Source organism: Helianthus annuus, chromosome 3 (genome assembly GCF_002127325.2).
Source record: "Helianthus annuus cultivar XRQ/B chromosome 3, HanXRQr2.0-SUNRISE, whole genome shotgun sequence".
Taxonomy (NCBI): domain Eukaryota; kingdom Viridiplantae; phylum Streptophyta; class Magnoliopsida; order Asterales; family Asteraceae; genus Helianthus; species Helianthus annuus.
The window spans coordinates 162,835,814-162,853,319 of NC_035435.2; the positions used below are offsets into that span (position 1 = coordinate 162,835,814).

Below are 17,506 nucleotides of genomic sequence, written 5' to 3' on the forward strand. Positions count from 1 at the left end.
GTGCAAATGTCAACTAAGAAATTGAGCAAAGGAGACTAGGAGTTAGACACCATGATAACAACTTAACTCACGGGATGGAGAAAACAACTACCTAGACAAAGAATCTTATTGAAAAACTCATCTACTCCAGAATGAATAAATAGCTGGAACAGGATCTAAAGATACGATTAATTCCAGAAACGCGGAATAACAGAACTCGAAACGGTATTGTGAATAGCAAAAGAAAAATGGATAACAATTGTTTAATTTGACAAAGAAAAAGATGAATAGAAAACTTTACAAATTATTACAAGGAAGTACAACAATAGAATACATTAAATACAGCAAATATAATCTAGCTAACCATATATGGCGACCTTGATGCTCACAAATTGACACTATGAGAACCACCAACCTCGTTTCCATCATGAGCCTCGACTACTCCAGCAGCTGCGGAGCGGGGGATAAAGGAAGTTCAACGTGGTTTGTTTTCCTCAAACATCATGTATGTGCTGCTTAAGTGAGATTCTGCATCAGTAGTCCCATACGAAATTAACGGGACCTCATAAAGATCTGATTGCTCAACTTCTAGGACTAAGCTTTTAGTCTCTTGAAATGTTTGTTGCTGAGTCCAAGGATGAGTTGTGAATTTGCGTAAGTTGTCTAGTTCGACTACGACCTCTTTCATTGTAGGTCTATCTTGACCTTGTGGATTAAGGCAACTTTTTACCAGATTACCTACAGCTTGTATCTGATCAAGAGTCCCTTCACGTAATATGCGAGGTTCAACAATTTCATATAAGTGGTTATTTGTAACTGAATTGACAAAATATGTTGCTAAATTCTTTTCAACATTTGATCTATCAACACCAATTGGTATTTTCCCAGTTATGAGTTCTGCAAGGACCACTCCAAAGCTATACACGTCACTCTTCTATGTTAGTTGGCTTGTGTTAAAATACTCGGGGTCTAAATACCCTAGTGTGCCTTGAATAAGAGTAGTTACTTGTTCGTGATCCAATGGGACTAACCTTGATGCACCAAAATCTGAAATTTTTGCAGTGTAGTTATCATCAAGTAATATGTTGGCAGATTTAACATCTCTGTGTATGATTGGCATAATAGTTTCAGAATGAAGATATGCAAGTGCACTAGCAGCTTCAACAGCTACTCGCAATCGATTTTCCCATGATAACCAACTCATTCCGCCCACTCTAGAGTGAATGTGATGGAAAAGAGTGTTATTAGAGATGAATTCATAAACTAATACAGGGACTTCCTCTTCCAAGCAACACCCCAAAAGATTTACAACATTCCGATGGATGACTTGTGTAAGAATCAAGACTTCATTTATAAACTGCTCTGCTTGGTTTCCATCCACTACTTTAGACTTCTTTATTGCAACTACACGTTTGTTAGACAAAACTCCCTTGTACACAACGCCATAACCACCTCGGCCAATAATATTCTCTTGAGAATAATTACCAGTGGCTCTCCGGAGTTGTGCAACACTAAACAAAGTCATCGCCACATGAGACCCTTGTGAATTGATCTTTTGTTGTAACAACACACCCCCATTTTGCTCAAAAAACTTTTCTCGAAGCTTCATTAGCTTCTTCCTCTTTATACCATAGAAAATCCCCAATATACTAGATAGTATTGTTATTATACCAAACACCATTGCTGCATGTGCACAGAAAAGGAAAAACACTTCAGTTAACAGTTGTGCTCAGTTTTAGTGAACGTGGTTTTTTTAAACTGTCACTCTAAAAATATTATTTTCAAAGTTATACTAGTTATCATACACATATTATACTTTCATGACAAAGAAATTAAACCAAAAAAAAAAATTACCTATAATGAATATGGTTGAAGAGAATTTTGAATGGATAGGGCGTTGACACCCATTTTTTATTGTTGCATCACCAAAAGATCCTAGCGGACAAGTACAATTATAACTCCCTGGAGTATTCAAACAATCACCATAGCAAGGGTTGGTTTGTAGATTCTCACACTCGTTGATGTCTAAAAAAACGAAAGAAATTAAACAACATTGTTAAAGAAAGCAAAAACGTGGTCAAATGGAAATAAGGTGAGAAGATGCAGGGACTTGACAAAAAAATGAAATCTAATAATAATTAAAATACACTAACTAGACACGACAGATCAACTGGATTTCATGCTTACTACAAAGGGCCACCTAAAACCTCCCCAAGGAGGACCCCGACCATAGTTATCGATAGCGAATAACGACAAATAGCGACAAGGTACCTATATGCTACGTAGCGATAGCGATGGAATAGCGCTCGCTATTTCGTGTATAGCGATAAGGTAGTAGAAAATTTTAAAAATAAAAAATATAGATATTTATAATTTATATATGTATATAATGTTAATTTTATACTTTTTCATAAATTCAGAAGTTTAAGGACCAAATGTAAACTAGTGAAGATAGAGGGGGTTAAATGTTTAAATACACAAACTAATTTTACACTTTTTATGTAAAAGTTATAAGTTTTAGGGGTTAAATATAAACTGGTGAAAGATAGAGGGGTTAAATGTTAAAATACCTAAAGTTATTTAACCCTAGGAGTGTTAAACACGCCGCTACTCTGCATCTTCTTCCTGGTCGCATCTTCTTCTCACATGTTTCCGGCCAAAAAGCAGCGTCGGCACCGGAATTCATCGCCGGAGGTCGCTATTTTCACGCTTTTCAGCCGCGAGATCCAAATAGCGTAGGTCCATCGATTCGCAACGCTATTTGCGATAGCGGTCGCTATGGCCGCTATCGATAACTATGTCTCCGACCAACTGGGCTACACCATATTGGCACTAACTAGAAACCTTTATGTTATTATGGCAAAATATCGCTAACTCAATTTTAAAGTTTAGCTAGAGAATTTGAGTAATAGAGGTTTATTAAAAATAAATATAGACTTCCATATCAATTCATATGTGTTACTCAGTTTCTTGGCTACGAATATTTAACTCAGTATTCATTTTCCCTTTCGGTTTCTAAACTCTATATGAATTTGTTGGATTCAAGGAGTAATTTTTTAACCAAATAACAAAAATAAATAGTAATATAATAAAATTAAATAAGACCATCTATAATATGATACTTAATTTACGTGTAGTGTTTAGTAAAAAAATTAAATAAATATAGACTTCCATATCAGTTCATATGTGTTAGTTTCTTGGCTACGAATATTTAACTCAGTATTCATTTTCCCTCTCGGTTTCTAAACTCTATATGAATTTGTTGGATTCAAGGAATAATTTTTTAACCAAATAACAAAAATAAATAGTAATATAATAAAATTAAATAAGACCATCTATAATATGATATTTAATTTACGTGTAGTGTATAGTAAAAAAATTAAATAAAATAAAAATGATGAGTAAACTTACTTTTTGCTTAAATTGTTACTTTTGATGAAGATATAACGAATTATTCAATCCCGAAAAAAATAGATAAAAATATTGAAATCCATTATCATAACATCAATTTGTAATAACTAACTAAATAACACACATCAATTAAGTAGCCCATTTTTTGAAGTAAACTAGTAATATTATAAGACACTTGCTATGAAAATGATGTTGATATTACTGGAAACTGACCTTGGCAGCCAGGATCAAGATAGGGGTTACCCTCATATCCATGGTTGCATCTACAACGATATCCACCGGTGTCTACCTCATAGCAGGAACTGTTTCCTTTGCATTCCGCAGACTCAGAGCAACCCCGAGTGTCCGGTGCAATTGCCCAATCTACCACAACAGGGACAGTGGCCTGTATCCTCTCCCATACATCCGTGGCATTAGATAAATCATTGGCGCCACGAAACTTAAAACTACCTTCCTCACCAAGAAACGCCAAGCCACATTTGTTGAAAGACCAAACATCTGTGTGGTTTTGAAAGGCGTTAAGTGTAACATTATAGTAGTTTAGGCCCTTGGGTATAGATGTCTGACAACAGCCTGATCCTGAGCACTGCCCATCATCAGGCACATCCTGTGGTCTGCCACATACTCCCAAACAGCCACTAGAAAAGTTTGTACCCTTTGTCCCTCTGATCAAAGAATAATCATCACACCCAAGTACTGTGAACTTGTTCTTGTCAGAGAAAGTGAAGCTACTTAACCCAGTCCACCATTCAAATTCACTGTATATAGTTCCATCCTGGTTGTAGCACCTAAAAGCAGGCGAAGCGTATACGCGGAGCTCAGAATCTGAAATGCTGTATATTTGTATTCTGCTTGAACGGAGGAACAACTTGGGAGTACCGTCAGAGATGGTACAATTCAAGTAGAATGAGTTGTCAAGGGAGCAACCCGTGTCTTTACCGATACCAAAAGGGTAAGGAACTGTCATGTTTCCACAGTGGGTTGGACAGTTTGGCTTTGCTAGCACTTGTGTTAGAACCTTGAAGAGTTCCTAAGGCCATTGCAAAAGGAATTCTAAAAAGAGAGAGGATCACAATATGAAGAAGCATGTTTCTCCTTTCTTTCATTCTTTCCCTCCCTCTTTTATGAGCTAGATGATATCTTTTTGTGTGTGTTTTCGTTTATAGGATGTAAACTGTCAACTCTAAAATTAAAGAAAGCTTGTATTTGGTCTTTGGTGGTGGTGTAGCAGCTAGTTGTTTTTGCATTGACTGAGTCTACTTGTGTTAGGTTCAGTTAACATTGGTTTGATTCTACGGAACACTTTTAAGAAAGAATTTAATTGGTTGGTTGACCTTATGATCATCTAAAGAAGACTTTGAACAGTCGCCAGACTAAATCCAAATAATAATAATTCATTGGTCCCAAATTTTTGGAATTTTAATTTTGCGTTATATATTTGTGGCTGGCTTTTTTTATAACGTTATCTAGAATTTTGACCCGTGCTGCGCGTTGTAAAGGGAACGTTACGTTATTGACTTCATTTCACCCGGCACGATGATGTTATTAACGTGTAGTGCGTGCAAGTAACATTAGCGTTTTTTACTTTGTTACACACGTTACTTCGTGACATTAACGTCACTAGACATAGATAAAAAAAAAAAGAGCGTCTCAGACGTTGCAGTGTAAAGTCATAAAAGTAATTTAGGCAGTGAAGGGTCGTAAAAGTAATTTAGACATTAACGTAGTTAGGCATAGATAAAGAAAGTGTGCTAATGTGTTGCACATTGAGGTGTAAAGTCGTAAAAGTAATTTAAACTTAGTCGATATTGGCTCAGTCTGTCATGCGATTGGTAAGTTACCGACACAGTACACGAATCGCTAGTTGTAGCAACCGAAAGAAAGAAAAACCCATAAAATAAAATCATAATGTACCAAAAGTGAAATCTATCACGTGTTTGGTTCGTTGATTTATTAAGTAATTAACTTAATAGACTAAATGATTTTTTTTTTCATATGAAAAAACATTGATTTAGCAATTAAAAATGTTGTGTTAATTAAAATATTTAATTTTGGTGAAAAGGTAAAGAAACAGTAGCAATTCAAATCTAGTGTAAAATAACATTAGCTAAATAATGAAAAAAAAAATAAGTATGTTAAATAATATATACTAGTTCTTTTTACGTTGCAAGTTGTGACGAAACCGAGCAAATGATAATGTAAAACAAACGTGAATTGAAAATAAAGCATGTTATTTAGAAAGTCAAACCATTAAAACGATTTAGTTTATCATCGTACTAATTTATGATAGCAAATAGATACCTTATTTTGAGTACAACCTCGTTTTTAACAAAACTTATAACGGAATGTCAGAGAAAAATCAAACACAACAACGTACTTAAGTCTTTAGAAACAAGATATAAACGTAAATTATTAAAGAAGTATCAAATTAGTCGATAAATTAATATATGCTCTAAAAACAGAAAAAACAATTATTAAAAAATGGTAAAGGGAATATATGTTTTTTTAAAGAAAAAAACATGTTATTAAAAGTAAATATAATAATAAATTATTATAATATATTAAATAAAAAATAATAAAAAGCTATATATTATTATAAAAATAAAGTTACTATTCATCATCACGTTATAAAAATAAACTTACTATTCATCATCGTCAACAATATATATATAACTAGTAGATGCCCCGCCCGCGTTGCGGGGCAATAACCGAATAATTCTCAATCAATTAAAAAAAGACTACTATAATTTTGCTATGGAAAAAAACGATGATAAGACCGTAATTTTGGGCTTAGGGCAAAACTGTAATTTTTCAGAACTAATGAGCCAGTGTTAGGCAGCTATAGTTATGCGCCGCCCGCGTTGCGGAGCGCTAAACCGAGTATTTCTTAGGTTAATAACATGTACGCCTTTATATCGGTTAGTTATACATGCTACCTATAACACGATATCAAAAAAGATACATTAAGTTAACCAATTAAAGAAAAACAGTACCATAGTTATGATAAAAAAAATTAACTAAAATGATGACAAGCGTGTAATTTAGAGTTGGGGGCAAAACAATAATTTGTCAGGACCAATTAGCGAGTGCTAGGCAGCTGTTTGGCGTGAATAAAAACAAAATTAAGTCAACAAAGTAAAATAAAACACTACCATGATTTTGCCAAAGAAAAAAAAAACGATGGCAAGATTGCAATTTTTAGCAGAGGTAAAATCGTAATTTTAAAATGTAGGTAAAATAATATTTTGAACTGAGGGCAAAACCAATTTTTTTTTATTTTGAATCGGGGGTAAAAGCGTAATATTTGAGCTGCGGGCAAAATCGTAATTTTTAGCTAGGGGCAAAATCGTAATTTTAAGCTGAGAACCAAATCGTAATTTGGCAGGACTCTTGCTGAGTGCAAAACCATAATTTTATTTTGAACTGTGGGCAAAATTGTATTTTTTAACTGAGGGCAAAATCATAAATCTAAGCAAGGGGCAAAAGCAAAATTTTATTTTGAATCGAGAGCGATATCGTAATTTTACACCCGGGATAAAATTGTAATTTAGCATCACCTATAAATAACTATTATATGAAAAAAGAAAAAAAACAAACAAAAGTCAAGTGGCCGCCAAAAGTGGCCAACCACTTGACAAAACTATTACCGCATGATGTGAGCAACTTCTAAATGTATATGTTGATAATATAATATAACTAGTATTAAGTACCCCCGCGTTGCGGCGGGGGCGAGCACTAACACCACATTACTGCCAGCGATCACCGACATTGAAGTTCCGGTGTTAATGCGAAGAAACTAAACCGAAACGTAAAACACAGAATAAAATAACTAAGTTGATCTAGGACTTGCGCGTTACGATTAACCCGCGTCTATTTTTTCCCGTTTGACAGGTTCATCGTAATCTATATATAATATATATCATTACCACTATACAAACCATAATGCGAACATTACAACAACCATTGCATCAATATGTTACAAATTATATTTATACAAGATTTTGACTAAATTATTTAGATGATTATAAATAATAATAATAATAATAATAATAATAATAATAATAATAATAATAATAATAATAATAATAATATTTTACAAATAAAACAACACGACTTTGAATGGATCAAACCGATTGAATATGGTAAGATAATGAAACCATTATTTGATTAGGGTACAACCATTTAAGCACAATTTACAACCGTACATGCATAAAAAACAGATTGAATTTGGTAAGGTAATGAAACCATTATTTGATTAAGGTACAACCACTTAAGCACAACTTACAACCAATATTTGATTAAGGTACAAACATTTAATCACAACTTACAACTAAGATGCATACATTAATAAGGTACAACCACTTATACACAACTTACAACCAATATTTGATTAATGTACAAACATTTAAGCACAACTTGCAACTAAACATGCAAACAAATGTTTCAAATTAATAGTATATAAATTGGTTTTCATGAATCATATCTAATGGATCCACCAATGTGATATTTTTGGCCGGATGGTGAATGGAATGAACCCATGAACTCTCTCTACAATTCACATATACCAACCACTAGAGCAAGTTGCAATTTTAGTATCTTGTATGGTTGACAATTTTTTAACGCGAAATTTAGATTATTGGCGGACCACTAGAGTATTATTGTGTCACCAGTAGAACCACTCAATTATATCTATCTCCACTAGGCAATAATTTCTATATACCAATTCAGAAGTAAATACAATAAATCTAGAAAAAAAAACCCCTTTGTGGGAATCGAACCCAGAATCTAATAGTATCACGACCCCCAACCCGTACCCCGGTTCGGGAGCCGCGAGACAGACAACAGTGGTACCGGTGTTTATTAATTGGCAACGGAAATTCATCAGGACTGGGTGTCAGGAAAAAATAATCAGAGTTTCAAGACACCGAATTATTTTATTTCATAACTGTGGGGTAAACCCCGTATCTACAAGAAGGAATTTCACTGAGGAAATCATTTATTTACAGAAAACACGTTTTATTTCTAGTTTACTGAGCCACTTATTTAAACTGAAGTGCTTCACGGCACTTTTCCTTGCTTCACAGTAAATCCCCTGAAACGTATTTTAAAAACATTTGGTCAGCGAAAAATACTGGTGAGTGCATTGAATTTGTACAAAAGACACATTGTTATAATTTACAGTATCAATAGCGATTACAATGTTTATATCAACCAATTACCCCAAATCGGTATTTGTCACTCGACCGGATCTGTGACTATGGTCATATCACACATTAGCTAACCCTTTGTCCAATGGTGAAGCTTATTGTCACACCCCCAAAATACCACAAGCGGAAACCCCCGCGAGGCGTGTGACGTACCAGGATCTAGCCACCAATCACATTGAACTCATAGGTATATTTAGATAAAACTTTCATTTATTAACATTAAGTGTTACAATGTTACAAATAATTCACAGTTTACAGCGGAAGCATAATTTCATTCGTTAAGTGTTTATAAACCACATGTAAAAACCATTAGTCTTGTGTTGCGATACCATGTATCTCGACCCATGACCACTCCAGCCTCCCAGACAGCAAGTTCCAACGATAAGCACCTAAAGACCTTCAAGGCATGTAACAACGAATCAACAACAAAGTTGAGCGAGTTCACAGTTGGGTGTTCGTTTTAAGTTGTTTCAAAAACATAGTTTTTCTTTAGCTGGCTTACTTGCCGTGGGGGTTACCCCATAGTTGAAAATATGATTAACCAGTTCCTTATTTCCCAAACCATAACCAGTGGGGGCTTCCCCATGTGAACCACTAGACCCGTTACCATATCGACCACTGACTGAAGTAAGTTGGTGCCCTAGCATCAATGTCTATCATCATTGACGTGCCCAGATCCATTAGTTCACGCCTGTCCTCTGTGGCTCGGTGTGAGGCTTGTCAAACCTAAATAGCGCTATCTAACTAATGACCAGCTCACTAATGGCCCGGCGATTAATTCGATATAAAAATGAGGGACTTCATGATAGAGATTTTGGTCTAGTATCAATGTTATCACCCTTCAATAAAGAGGATGTGGTACGTGTCCCCAAACCAGGAGATCATGCAGGTTCCGATTAAGTTCTTTTACCCATTCCCTACCACCGGGAATCCCATGCCTTGTAGAAAGTGTGAACTCACCTTAGACTAGCTCGGCAGATACACGAAAAGGTCACTTGAGCTATGAGTGGTCAACCACGTCCTAACAGGGTTACCATACAAGTCAGGTCTAGGTTCAAGTAGTGCACGTATGTTTACACAGATTTAGCAAATCAAGAACACGTAATGATTATGGCATACACATAGGACATATTAAACAGGTCAGTTAAATAAACCCAAAGTTCAACTTGTGCGATCCAACTGGTTTGGGTCGAACCATTTATGCGATTCACTAATGAAGCCCAACTAGACACCCCGGCCCAACATGTTGTGCGATCCAACATGAACCTGGCCCACACAAATAAGAAGCCCAACAGCATATGCGGCCCAAACAATTTCCCAGTTTAATAATCTTGTGCGATCCTAATGAACTTGTGCGACTGAGTTGGGCTGCATGGCCCAATAACATAACAAACTCAAACATCTGTGTGTGTGTGGCCCAAGGCTTGTGCGATCAGCACGGGCTTGTGCGATCCACAAGTCTTGTGCGATCATGCATATCATAGTTGTACTGTGTGCTTTGCTTAGTTGTACCCTACTTATGCGATTAGCCCTTGTGCAATCTAAGGGCTTGTACGATCAGTCTTTATGGACCTGATCTTGTGTGGTTCAACGGCCTTGTGCGATCTGAATCCCTGATTTTATGCAAATTAGTTATTCCTTCCTTATTTACCTGGTTACAACCTATCAATGCTAACAGTTTCGGTTTTACCAACAATCGATTAAACCAATTAAACATCAACTAAATCCTCATGAACCCTAAGACAATTCATCATCAATACTTCATGAATATACCCATAGCAGCCGATAATCTTATATTCGGTTCTAGATTAGCAGTAACATCATAAAGTCATCAATCTTATATCGATCAATTACAACATACATGAGAGCCGATTATCATTTAATCTCATGAACCTATAATACCAATGATTCTATTACAAGCACCCTAAGTCATCATGCAAACACTCATACAATCATTCATACAATCATAACAAACATGGCATCATGTATCATATAAACAATAGTAAGGTACTAACCGGATTGTTATTGGAACAAAGAAAACCCGAAGGATCAAAGGCTGCTGTTTACCTTCGAAGAGGAGGAAGAGGGAGGTTTAGGGTTTGTGTGTTCTTGTGTAATTCGCAAATGATAAGGAAAACAAACCCTCGAAAGGATTATGTGCCGGTTGATATAGTAAGGTGACCGAAACCCCTAATGGGCTGCCCATTTGGTTCGAGTTCGAGCATGGTGGGCCGAGCAGGGTAAGCGAATTAAGACAATGATGTGCGGCCCAAGTGTGTTGTGCGATTGGGGTTAATGTTGTGCGATCCAAGTTATTTATATACATACCTATATTCTCATAACCACATCTTAGTTAGAAACATAACACTTTATTGCAAATAATCACGTAGTCACATAATCCAAACATGTTACATCAATGTACAACGAAAGGTTCTAAATTGCGAGTTGTCACACTTATCAAGTAGTGTATACAAAACCCCACATACCGGCAGTAATTGTAGATTACAAAGACTTAATCACTGTAATTACAACTTTGAAAACAATTTGATAAAAATAGAATGACTCACATTATAGGTTTAGGTTGACAAAGCTTGCCTACTGGTTTATAGCTGGTAAACCTAATTAAATATACAATGCACACATATTAGTGTATTAACTCAATACAACATTAACGATAATCGCGAGATCGAAACCCACAACGAATGACAAAGCATGGCCGGGTACCGGCAGCACTTAAACACCCATTGGATCGGTTTTAATCGATCGGATATAGTACCTTAGCAGTGATCGAGTTATTACCCTAATATTGTAGCAGAGTTTTGAGACTTTAGGGTGTAAATTGAAAGAAACAGAGCAACGAGCAGTGAAATGAACGCATTTTTGCGTCGAAAAATGAAAACTGACCCTATCCCAGACTGTGGGATTTATAGCCAAACTGGACGCCTCCCGCATGCCGCGCTAGCCTCCCCCGACCCAGTCGCGTGCCGTGGGGAAGGTCCACCTAGCCTAGGGCAGCCTTGTGTCGAGTATAGCCTTGCCATTCGTCAATTTCGAGTTACATGCGTCTAGAACTTGTATCGCGGGTCACGGAAGATTTAGGGGATCCCCCCCCCCCCCATGAGTCTCCGGGGGTCCCTGTTGTTAGTTTTGTCTGTTTTTTAATTCGGGTCGCGCCGTACAAGTTTGGGGTTTCAATTAGGGTTCTTTAACGTGCATTTTAGGAATGGGTCATTGAAATTTTTGAGGTTGTTACATCCTCCCCACCTTGTTTAAAATCCTGTCCTCGAGATTACTGGAACAAGTAAGGATACTTGCGTTTCATTTCTGATTCTAGTTCCCATGTGTATTCTGGCCCTCTTTTCGAATCCCATTTTACCTTGACTAGAACTAACCTCTTATGTTTAAGATTCTTAATCTTTCTATCTTCTATTTGTAGAGGTTTTTCAACAAACTTTAATTTTTCATTTACCTCTATATCCTAGAGAGGTACTACCAGTGATTCATCAACTAAACACTTCTTAAGAGTACATACATGAAATACATCATGTACACCTGCCAATTCCTCTGATAGTTGTAACTGATAAGCGACTGGTCCTATTCGTTGGATAACTTTAAATGGTCCGACATATCTTGGGCTTAACTTTTCTTTCTTACCAAATCGGACTACTCCTTTCCAAGAAGAAACTTTCAATAGCACCTTGTCTCCAACTTGAAATTCTAGTGGCTTACGTCGATTGTTGGTATAGCTCTTTTGGCGATCTCGTGCCGTTTTCAATCTTTACTTGATTTGAGTTATTTTGTCAGTGGTTTCTTGCACGATTTCGGGACCTGATAATTGGCTTTCTCCTATTTCTGCCCAACATACTGGAGTTCGGCACTTTCGTCCATAAAGTGCTTCAAATGGGGCAGCATTAATGCTTGTATGATAACAGTTGTTATAGGAGAATTCTATTAATGTAAGTGGTCGTCCCAATTTCCACCAAAGTCTATAACACATGCCCTCAACTTGTCTTCTAAAGTTTGGATCGTCCTTTCACTTTGTCCATCTATCTGGGGGTGATATATTGTACTTAAGTTTAATCGTGTCCCCGTAGCTTTTTGGAAGCTTTTCAAAAAATGTGAAGTGAAACGACTATCTCTATAAGATACAATGGAGAGTGGAACTCCAAGTAAAGATACTACCTCATCCACATATAATTTAGCTAGTCGTTCCATCTAAAGGTTTCCTTCATTGGTAGGAAATGAGTGTCACACCCCGACCCGCAGCGGAATGGTACGGGGCATGATTGATTGCTCAAAGCTTATAACAACTATTTAAAAGTTAAAGTATTTAAAGCATCAATATTAAATTGTGACACATAACATATATAGAATTCAAATATTAATCACAAGTTACAATTACAATAAAAGAAACATAACATATCCGGTTTATTACTAAGGCAGTCCTACGTGTCTTCAACTCAAAATCCACCCACCCTTGTGTACCTGTATCACGCGTAAAAGAGTTTTGGGTCAACAAACATGTTGGTGAATAGATTCGATTTTTATTTAAAAACGTTTTTGTTTTAGTATTTTTAGAAAATATTATTTTAACATGCATTATCAAATGTGAAACTAGGTCCCTCAATATAACAAGAACCCAACAAATATCTCATAAGCAACACAACATAACAACATTAGTAACCATAGACACATAGAGATTCAAGCCCCGAAAGGCGAATCTGCGAAACTGCGAAACAATGATGGCGATACCGAGTTCAACCCATGGCCGTGGGGAATCGGTCAGCCAGGTGGATCCACGCGAAACCTGTGACACAAAGCGAGTAACACATAGATGCTCGTATAGAGAAACAATAGAAATTAGCAACAAGTGACACATAGAAACACATCGAATAGCACGTTAACAATTTAAATAACAAATTTGAAATCAAACACGAGATACACCCCAAAAAGAGTAAATGCCAAAAAAGGGGAAAGAGTCGAATCTACTCACGAATTGCGTTTATGGAATCCTTGAATTAACTGCACGAACCTTGGGAAAATCTCCAAAAGAAAATGTCACCCTAAAATTTGAAATATACTAAATATTTAACAACAAAAGTAACACTATAAAATAAATCCTATAGATTAGGTAATTATATTCTAGATTACATGTAATCACATTGTTTGACTAGTTAATTAGAGGGTTTAATGTATTAAAATATAATATAATTATTAAATAACCTTTTTTTTTTAATTTAAATATATTGTAGTGATTCGTTCAATACTCAATGGTTGAATATGGACGGGCCTTTAAAATCAATTTGCCATTCCACTTTAATTTTAACAAACATTAGCCTCTTATCTAATCTAATTCGAACAACTACATGAACTAACAGTTTTATTTCAAACTTATTTATTTAATTATGTCTTTATATTTCCAAAAGAAACATGAGTGTAGAGAAAATATGAAACGGTTGATTCACTAGTTTGTAGCCAAAAGTAATAGTGAAACATTTAATGTCGAAAACATATATTATGATTTTATAATTCACTGATCAAACACATGGTGTTCAATATATTAGAAGGTTTATAGTAATTGCAAGTTATAATTTAAATTAATCACCATAATTTGAAACATTCAAAATTTAAGTTGGTACAAGTTACTGTACTAAAATTGTAGGTTATGATCCAACAAATTAAATGTTCACTAATCTTATTTTACCAATTAAATCACTTCACTTTAAATTTGTCAATAATTTGTACCATACAAGTACCACTAGTGAAGCAACTAACATATGCAATATAATTTCCAACCCATGCTCACCTCATCTTCTTGATTATATTAACAGGAGGTTTCCAATTAGTTATTTATGAAGATAGAGAAATAGAGACGCAACAGGTGAGTACGGGTACCTTTCGTTGGTAAAATGAAGAGTAGTGGGTGCGATGCGAAGTCTCCGGAAATTGCTTTGCGATGGTGCATCCGTGATCATAGCGGCCTAAAACCGAGACTGAACACGTCGCCTACGAGTTCCAACACTAACTTGATTTGAAGAAGCGCAGAATTGTCACGGTACGGTGTCTTCAGCCTTCCTTGCTGGACGAGAGTTCGTGAGTGTTTTACGAAACCAAGAGATGAACAACGGTTGAAGGAAAATTGTTGACAGGATGTTGTTTGTGGAGGTTTTATAAAATTGAGTATGATTGTGTTTGTGTAGAGGAACCTACTAGCGATCAAGAGAAAACTATGAACTGGGAAAGAAAAGTCTGGTGAACTAGTAGAGGCTTGATTGGGAAGTCAAGGTTAATACTCAAAACATGACTGTAAAATTAAATCACATTGATTGGGATCATTGATTATAGGAGTTACAAAGTAGACAAACCGATAGAAATGGGAGGCGGTTCAGAACTCCTATCGATTATAAATTTGTATTTGATTTATAAATATATAATTTAGTGGTTAACATTATTTACTTAGTAAAAGGTAACATTAAAATTAATATTTAATAGACTTAATCCCAACTTTATATAATACTTATACATATATTTTTTTCTCGTTTTTTATGTAAATTATTCTAATTTAAACAATAAACAAGGATAACAAATTTCGCATTTTTGTTCGAATACATCGGATTCGGGGATCCGTTTTCGATGGATGTTACAATGAGCTGATTTGGTTAATCGATCCATAATCACCCAGATTACGCCGTTACCTTTTGTTGTTTTAGGTAGTTTAGTAACAAAATCCATTGTTATTAATTCTCATTTCCATACGGGCATTTCTAGTTGTTGAAGTAATCCTGAAGGTTTCTGATGTTCGGCTTTAACTTGTGAACAAGTTAAACACTTAGAAACGTAACTAGCTATGTTTTTTTTTATTCCTATCCACCAAAAATTATTGCTCAAATCTTGATACATCTTGTTACTACCAGGATGCATCGTATACCTAGATTTATGGGCTTCCTCTAATATTTTATTTCATAGATTTCCTTGTATAGTGACGGGTGGTCCGTAGGACAACCCTTAAGGCCTTTAAATAGACTAAAATACCATACTTTATCCGGTTAATAGCTTGAATTTGGTAATCACAAGATGTTTGATGTTACATGTGTTAAAGAGCTTAAAATGCGGGTTTTATGGAGCTGGGATGGATGCTAGAAGTTGGCGGTGTTGGGATTGAAGAAATGGTGAATTAAATGAAGGAAACAAGGAAAAACTAACACTCAGCGCCGTAACCTACGGCACTTGGCCGTAGGTTACGGCCCCAACCTTTGCAAAAAGCCTTCGCCGTAAGACAGAAGCCACCCGCCGTAAGGGAAAGCTGCCCGCCGTAACCTACGGCCCTCTGCCGTAGGTTACGCCACCGACTGATCCAATTATGTAACTTATGCATTAAATTGTCATTTCATGGGTTTTTATGGTGGCTCATCATATGTTTTCGGTTATCACTTGTCTTGGGGACGAATTGGGAGCAACTTTTGGAGACTTGGGCTTGAAGAACACTTGTTAATCTCTTGTTTTATGTTTGTGATTTCCTTGAACATTTAAACTAGTAGTGTGATGTTGCTTCAAGTCATGAGTGGCTAAACACTTGATGATTGTCCTGGATTGAAGGTTTGGTTGAGACATTTCATGTTTGATTTTTCTAATTTCTAGAATAACAATCTTTATCTTTATGATTTGTTGTTATGATGTGTGATTGTTTGTTAGTAACTTGTTGATTCTTATGCTGAACTAATTAGAAACCATACGTTCTTGGTGCCGTTGGCAATTGAGATATGGGTATAGTTAGGCTTGGGTAAGGGTTGATTGATCATCGGGTAACAACCTCACGTTCTAGGAATTTGAGTACTTAGTTCCCTTTCATCACTGCAAGTAATCACACATGAGCTATGTCTATGTAGTTCTTTCTAGTGAAATGATAATATGAATGTCGAAACAAACCGGAAATCTAGAATGGTCATTTGTCTCTAATTTGCTTACAACCAAAACTTCTCTTTCGCAATTTAGTTAGTTAAATTTAGCTTTAAAACCAATTCACTCAAATCAACTCTTGAATTTTACTTGCACATTAGTTTAATTTTAGTCAAGTTAGATAATCTTCTAAATAACACATATTCCACAAACTCCCTGTGTTCGATACCCACTTGCCACTATCTACTTAGTAGTAATTGGATTAAATTTGATTGTGACCATGACATCACGTCAAATTTTGGCGTCGTTGCTGGGGAGTAGTGTGCAACGTGTGTTATTTTTGCTTTTCTTAAGTTTGTTATTTTTCTGGTTTATGCGGGGTGTGTTAATGTGCAGGTATTTACAGGTGCATGCGTACTAGAAGCTCTCACAAGCTTTCACCATTAGCATTTGATCCGGAAATCGAACAAACTTTGCGAGCAAACGGAATTTTGTTAAGGGAAAATACAATTAGTGGTTCACCAACAACACCAATCACACCGGTTACACCACTTCGATACATGGATCCACCACCACCACCACCCACTACGGGTGAACCTACTCCACCATTTATACCAACATCCACTCAACCTTCACCAAATACCACTATTTCAACAAATACCACCGAACCTACGTTGATTCAAAATGTTACACCAACCAACACCACACAACCCATTACCACTCAAGAGGAACCAACCATTACTTTTAACCCTGCTACTACTATTCCACCATTGTCCCATTTCTTTCCGGGTGCGGGTCAATCATATTCGAACTATACCATAGCACCAAACTCGACCATTGTCCATGCTTCATCGATTCGACCATCAAACCAGTCGGGTTTTCAGTACTCGACTCTTCCATTTGGGCAATCTTCGAGAATTCAAGGAGATGGTTATGATGAGGAATTTGAGGGTTTTGATGAAGATGGGTATGCTTATGGAGGTGATGGGGATCAAGGAGAGTTCGGTTACGTG

General features: G+C 36.1%; 1 protein-coding gene across 1 annotated transcript; it reads right to left on the minus strand.

The window, feature by feature from the left end:
• Nucleotides 1-214: 214 nt before the first annotated feature.
• LOC110930447 (putative wall-associated receptor kinase-like 16) lies at nt 215-4,689 on the minus strand. Its single transcript, XM_035987675.1, is given in 4 exon segments — nt 215-393; nt 451-1,662; nt 1,834-2,004; nt 3,604-4,689. Coding segments are annotated over 3 exon segments (2,133 nt in total). The 5' UTR covers nt 4,358-4,689; the 3' UTR covers nt 215-393; nt 451-454.
• Nucleotides 4,690-17,506: the final 12,817 nt, after the last annotated feature.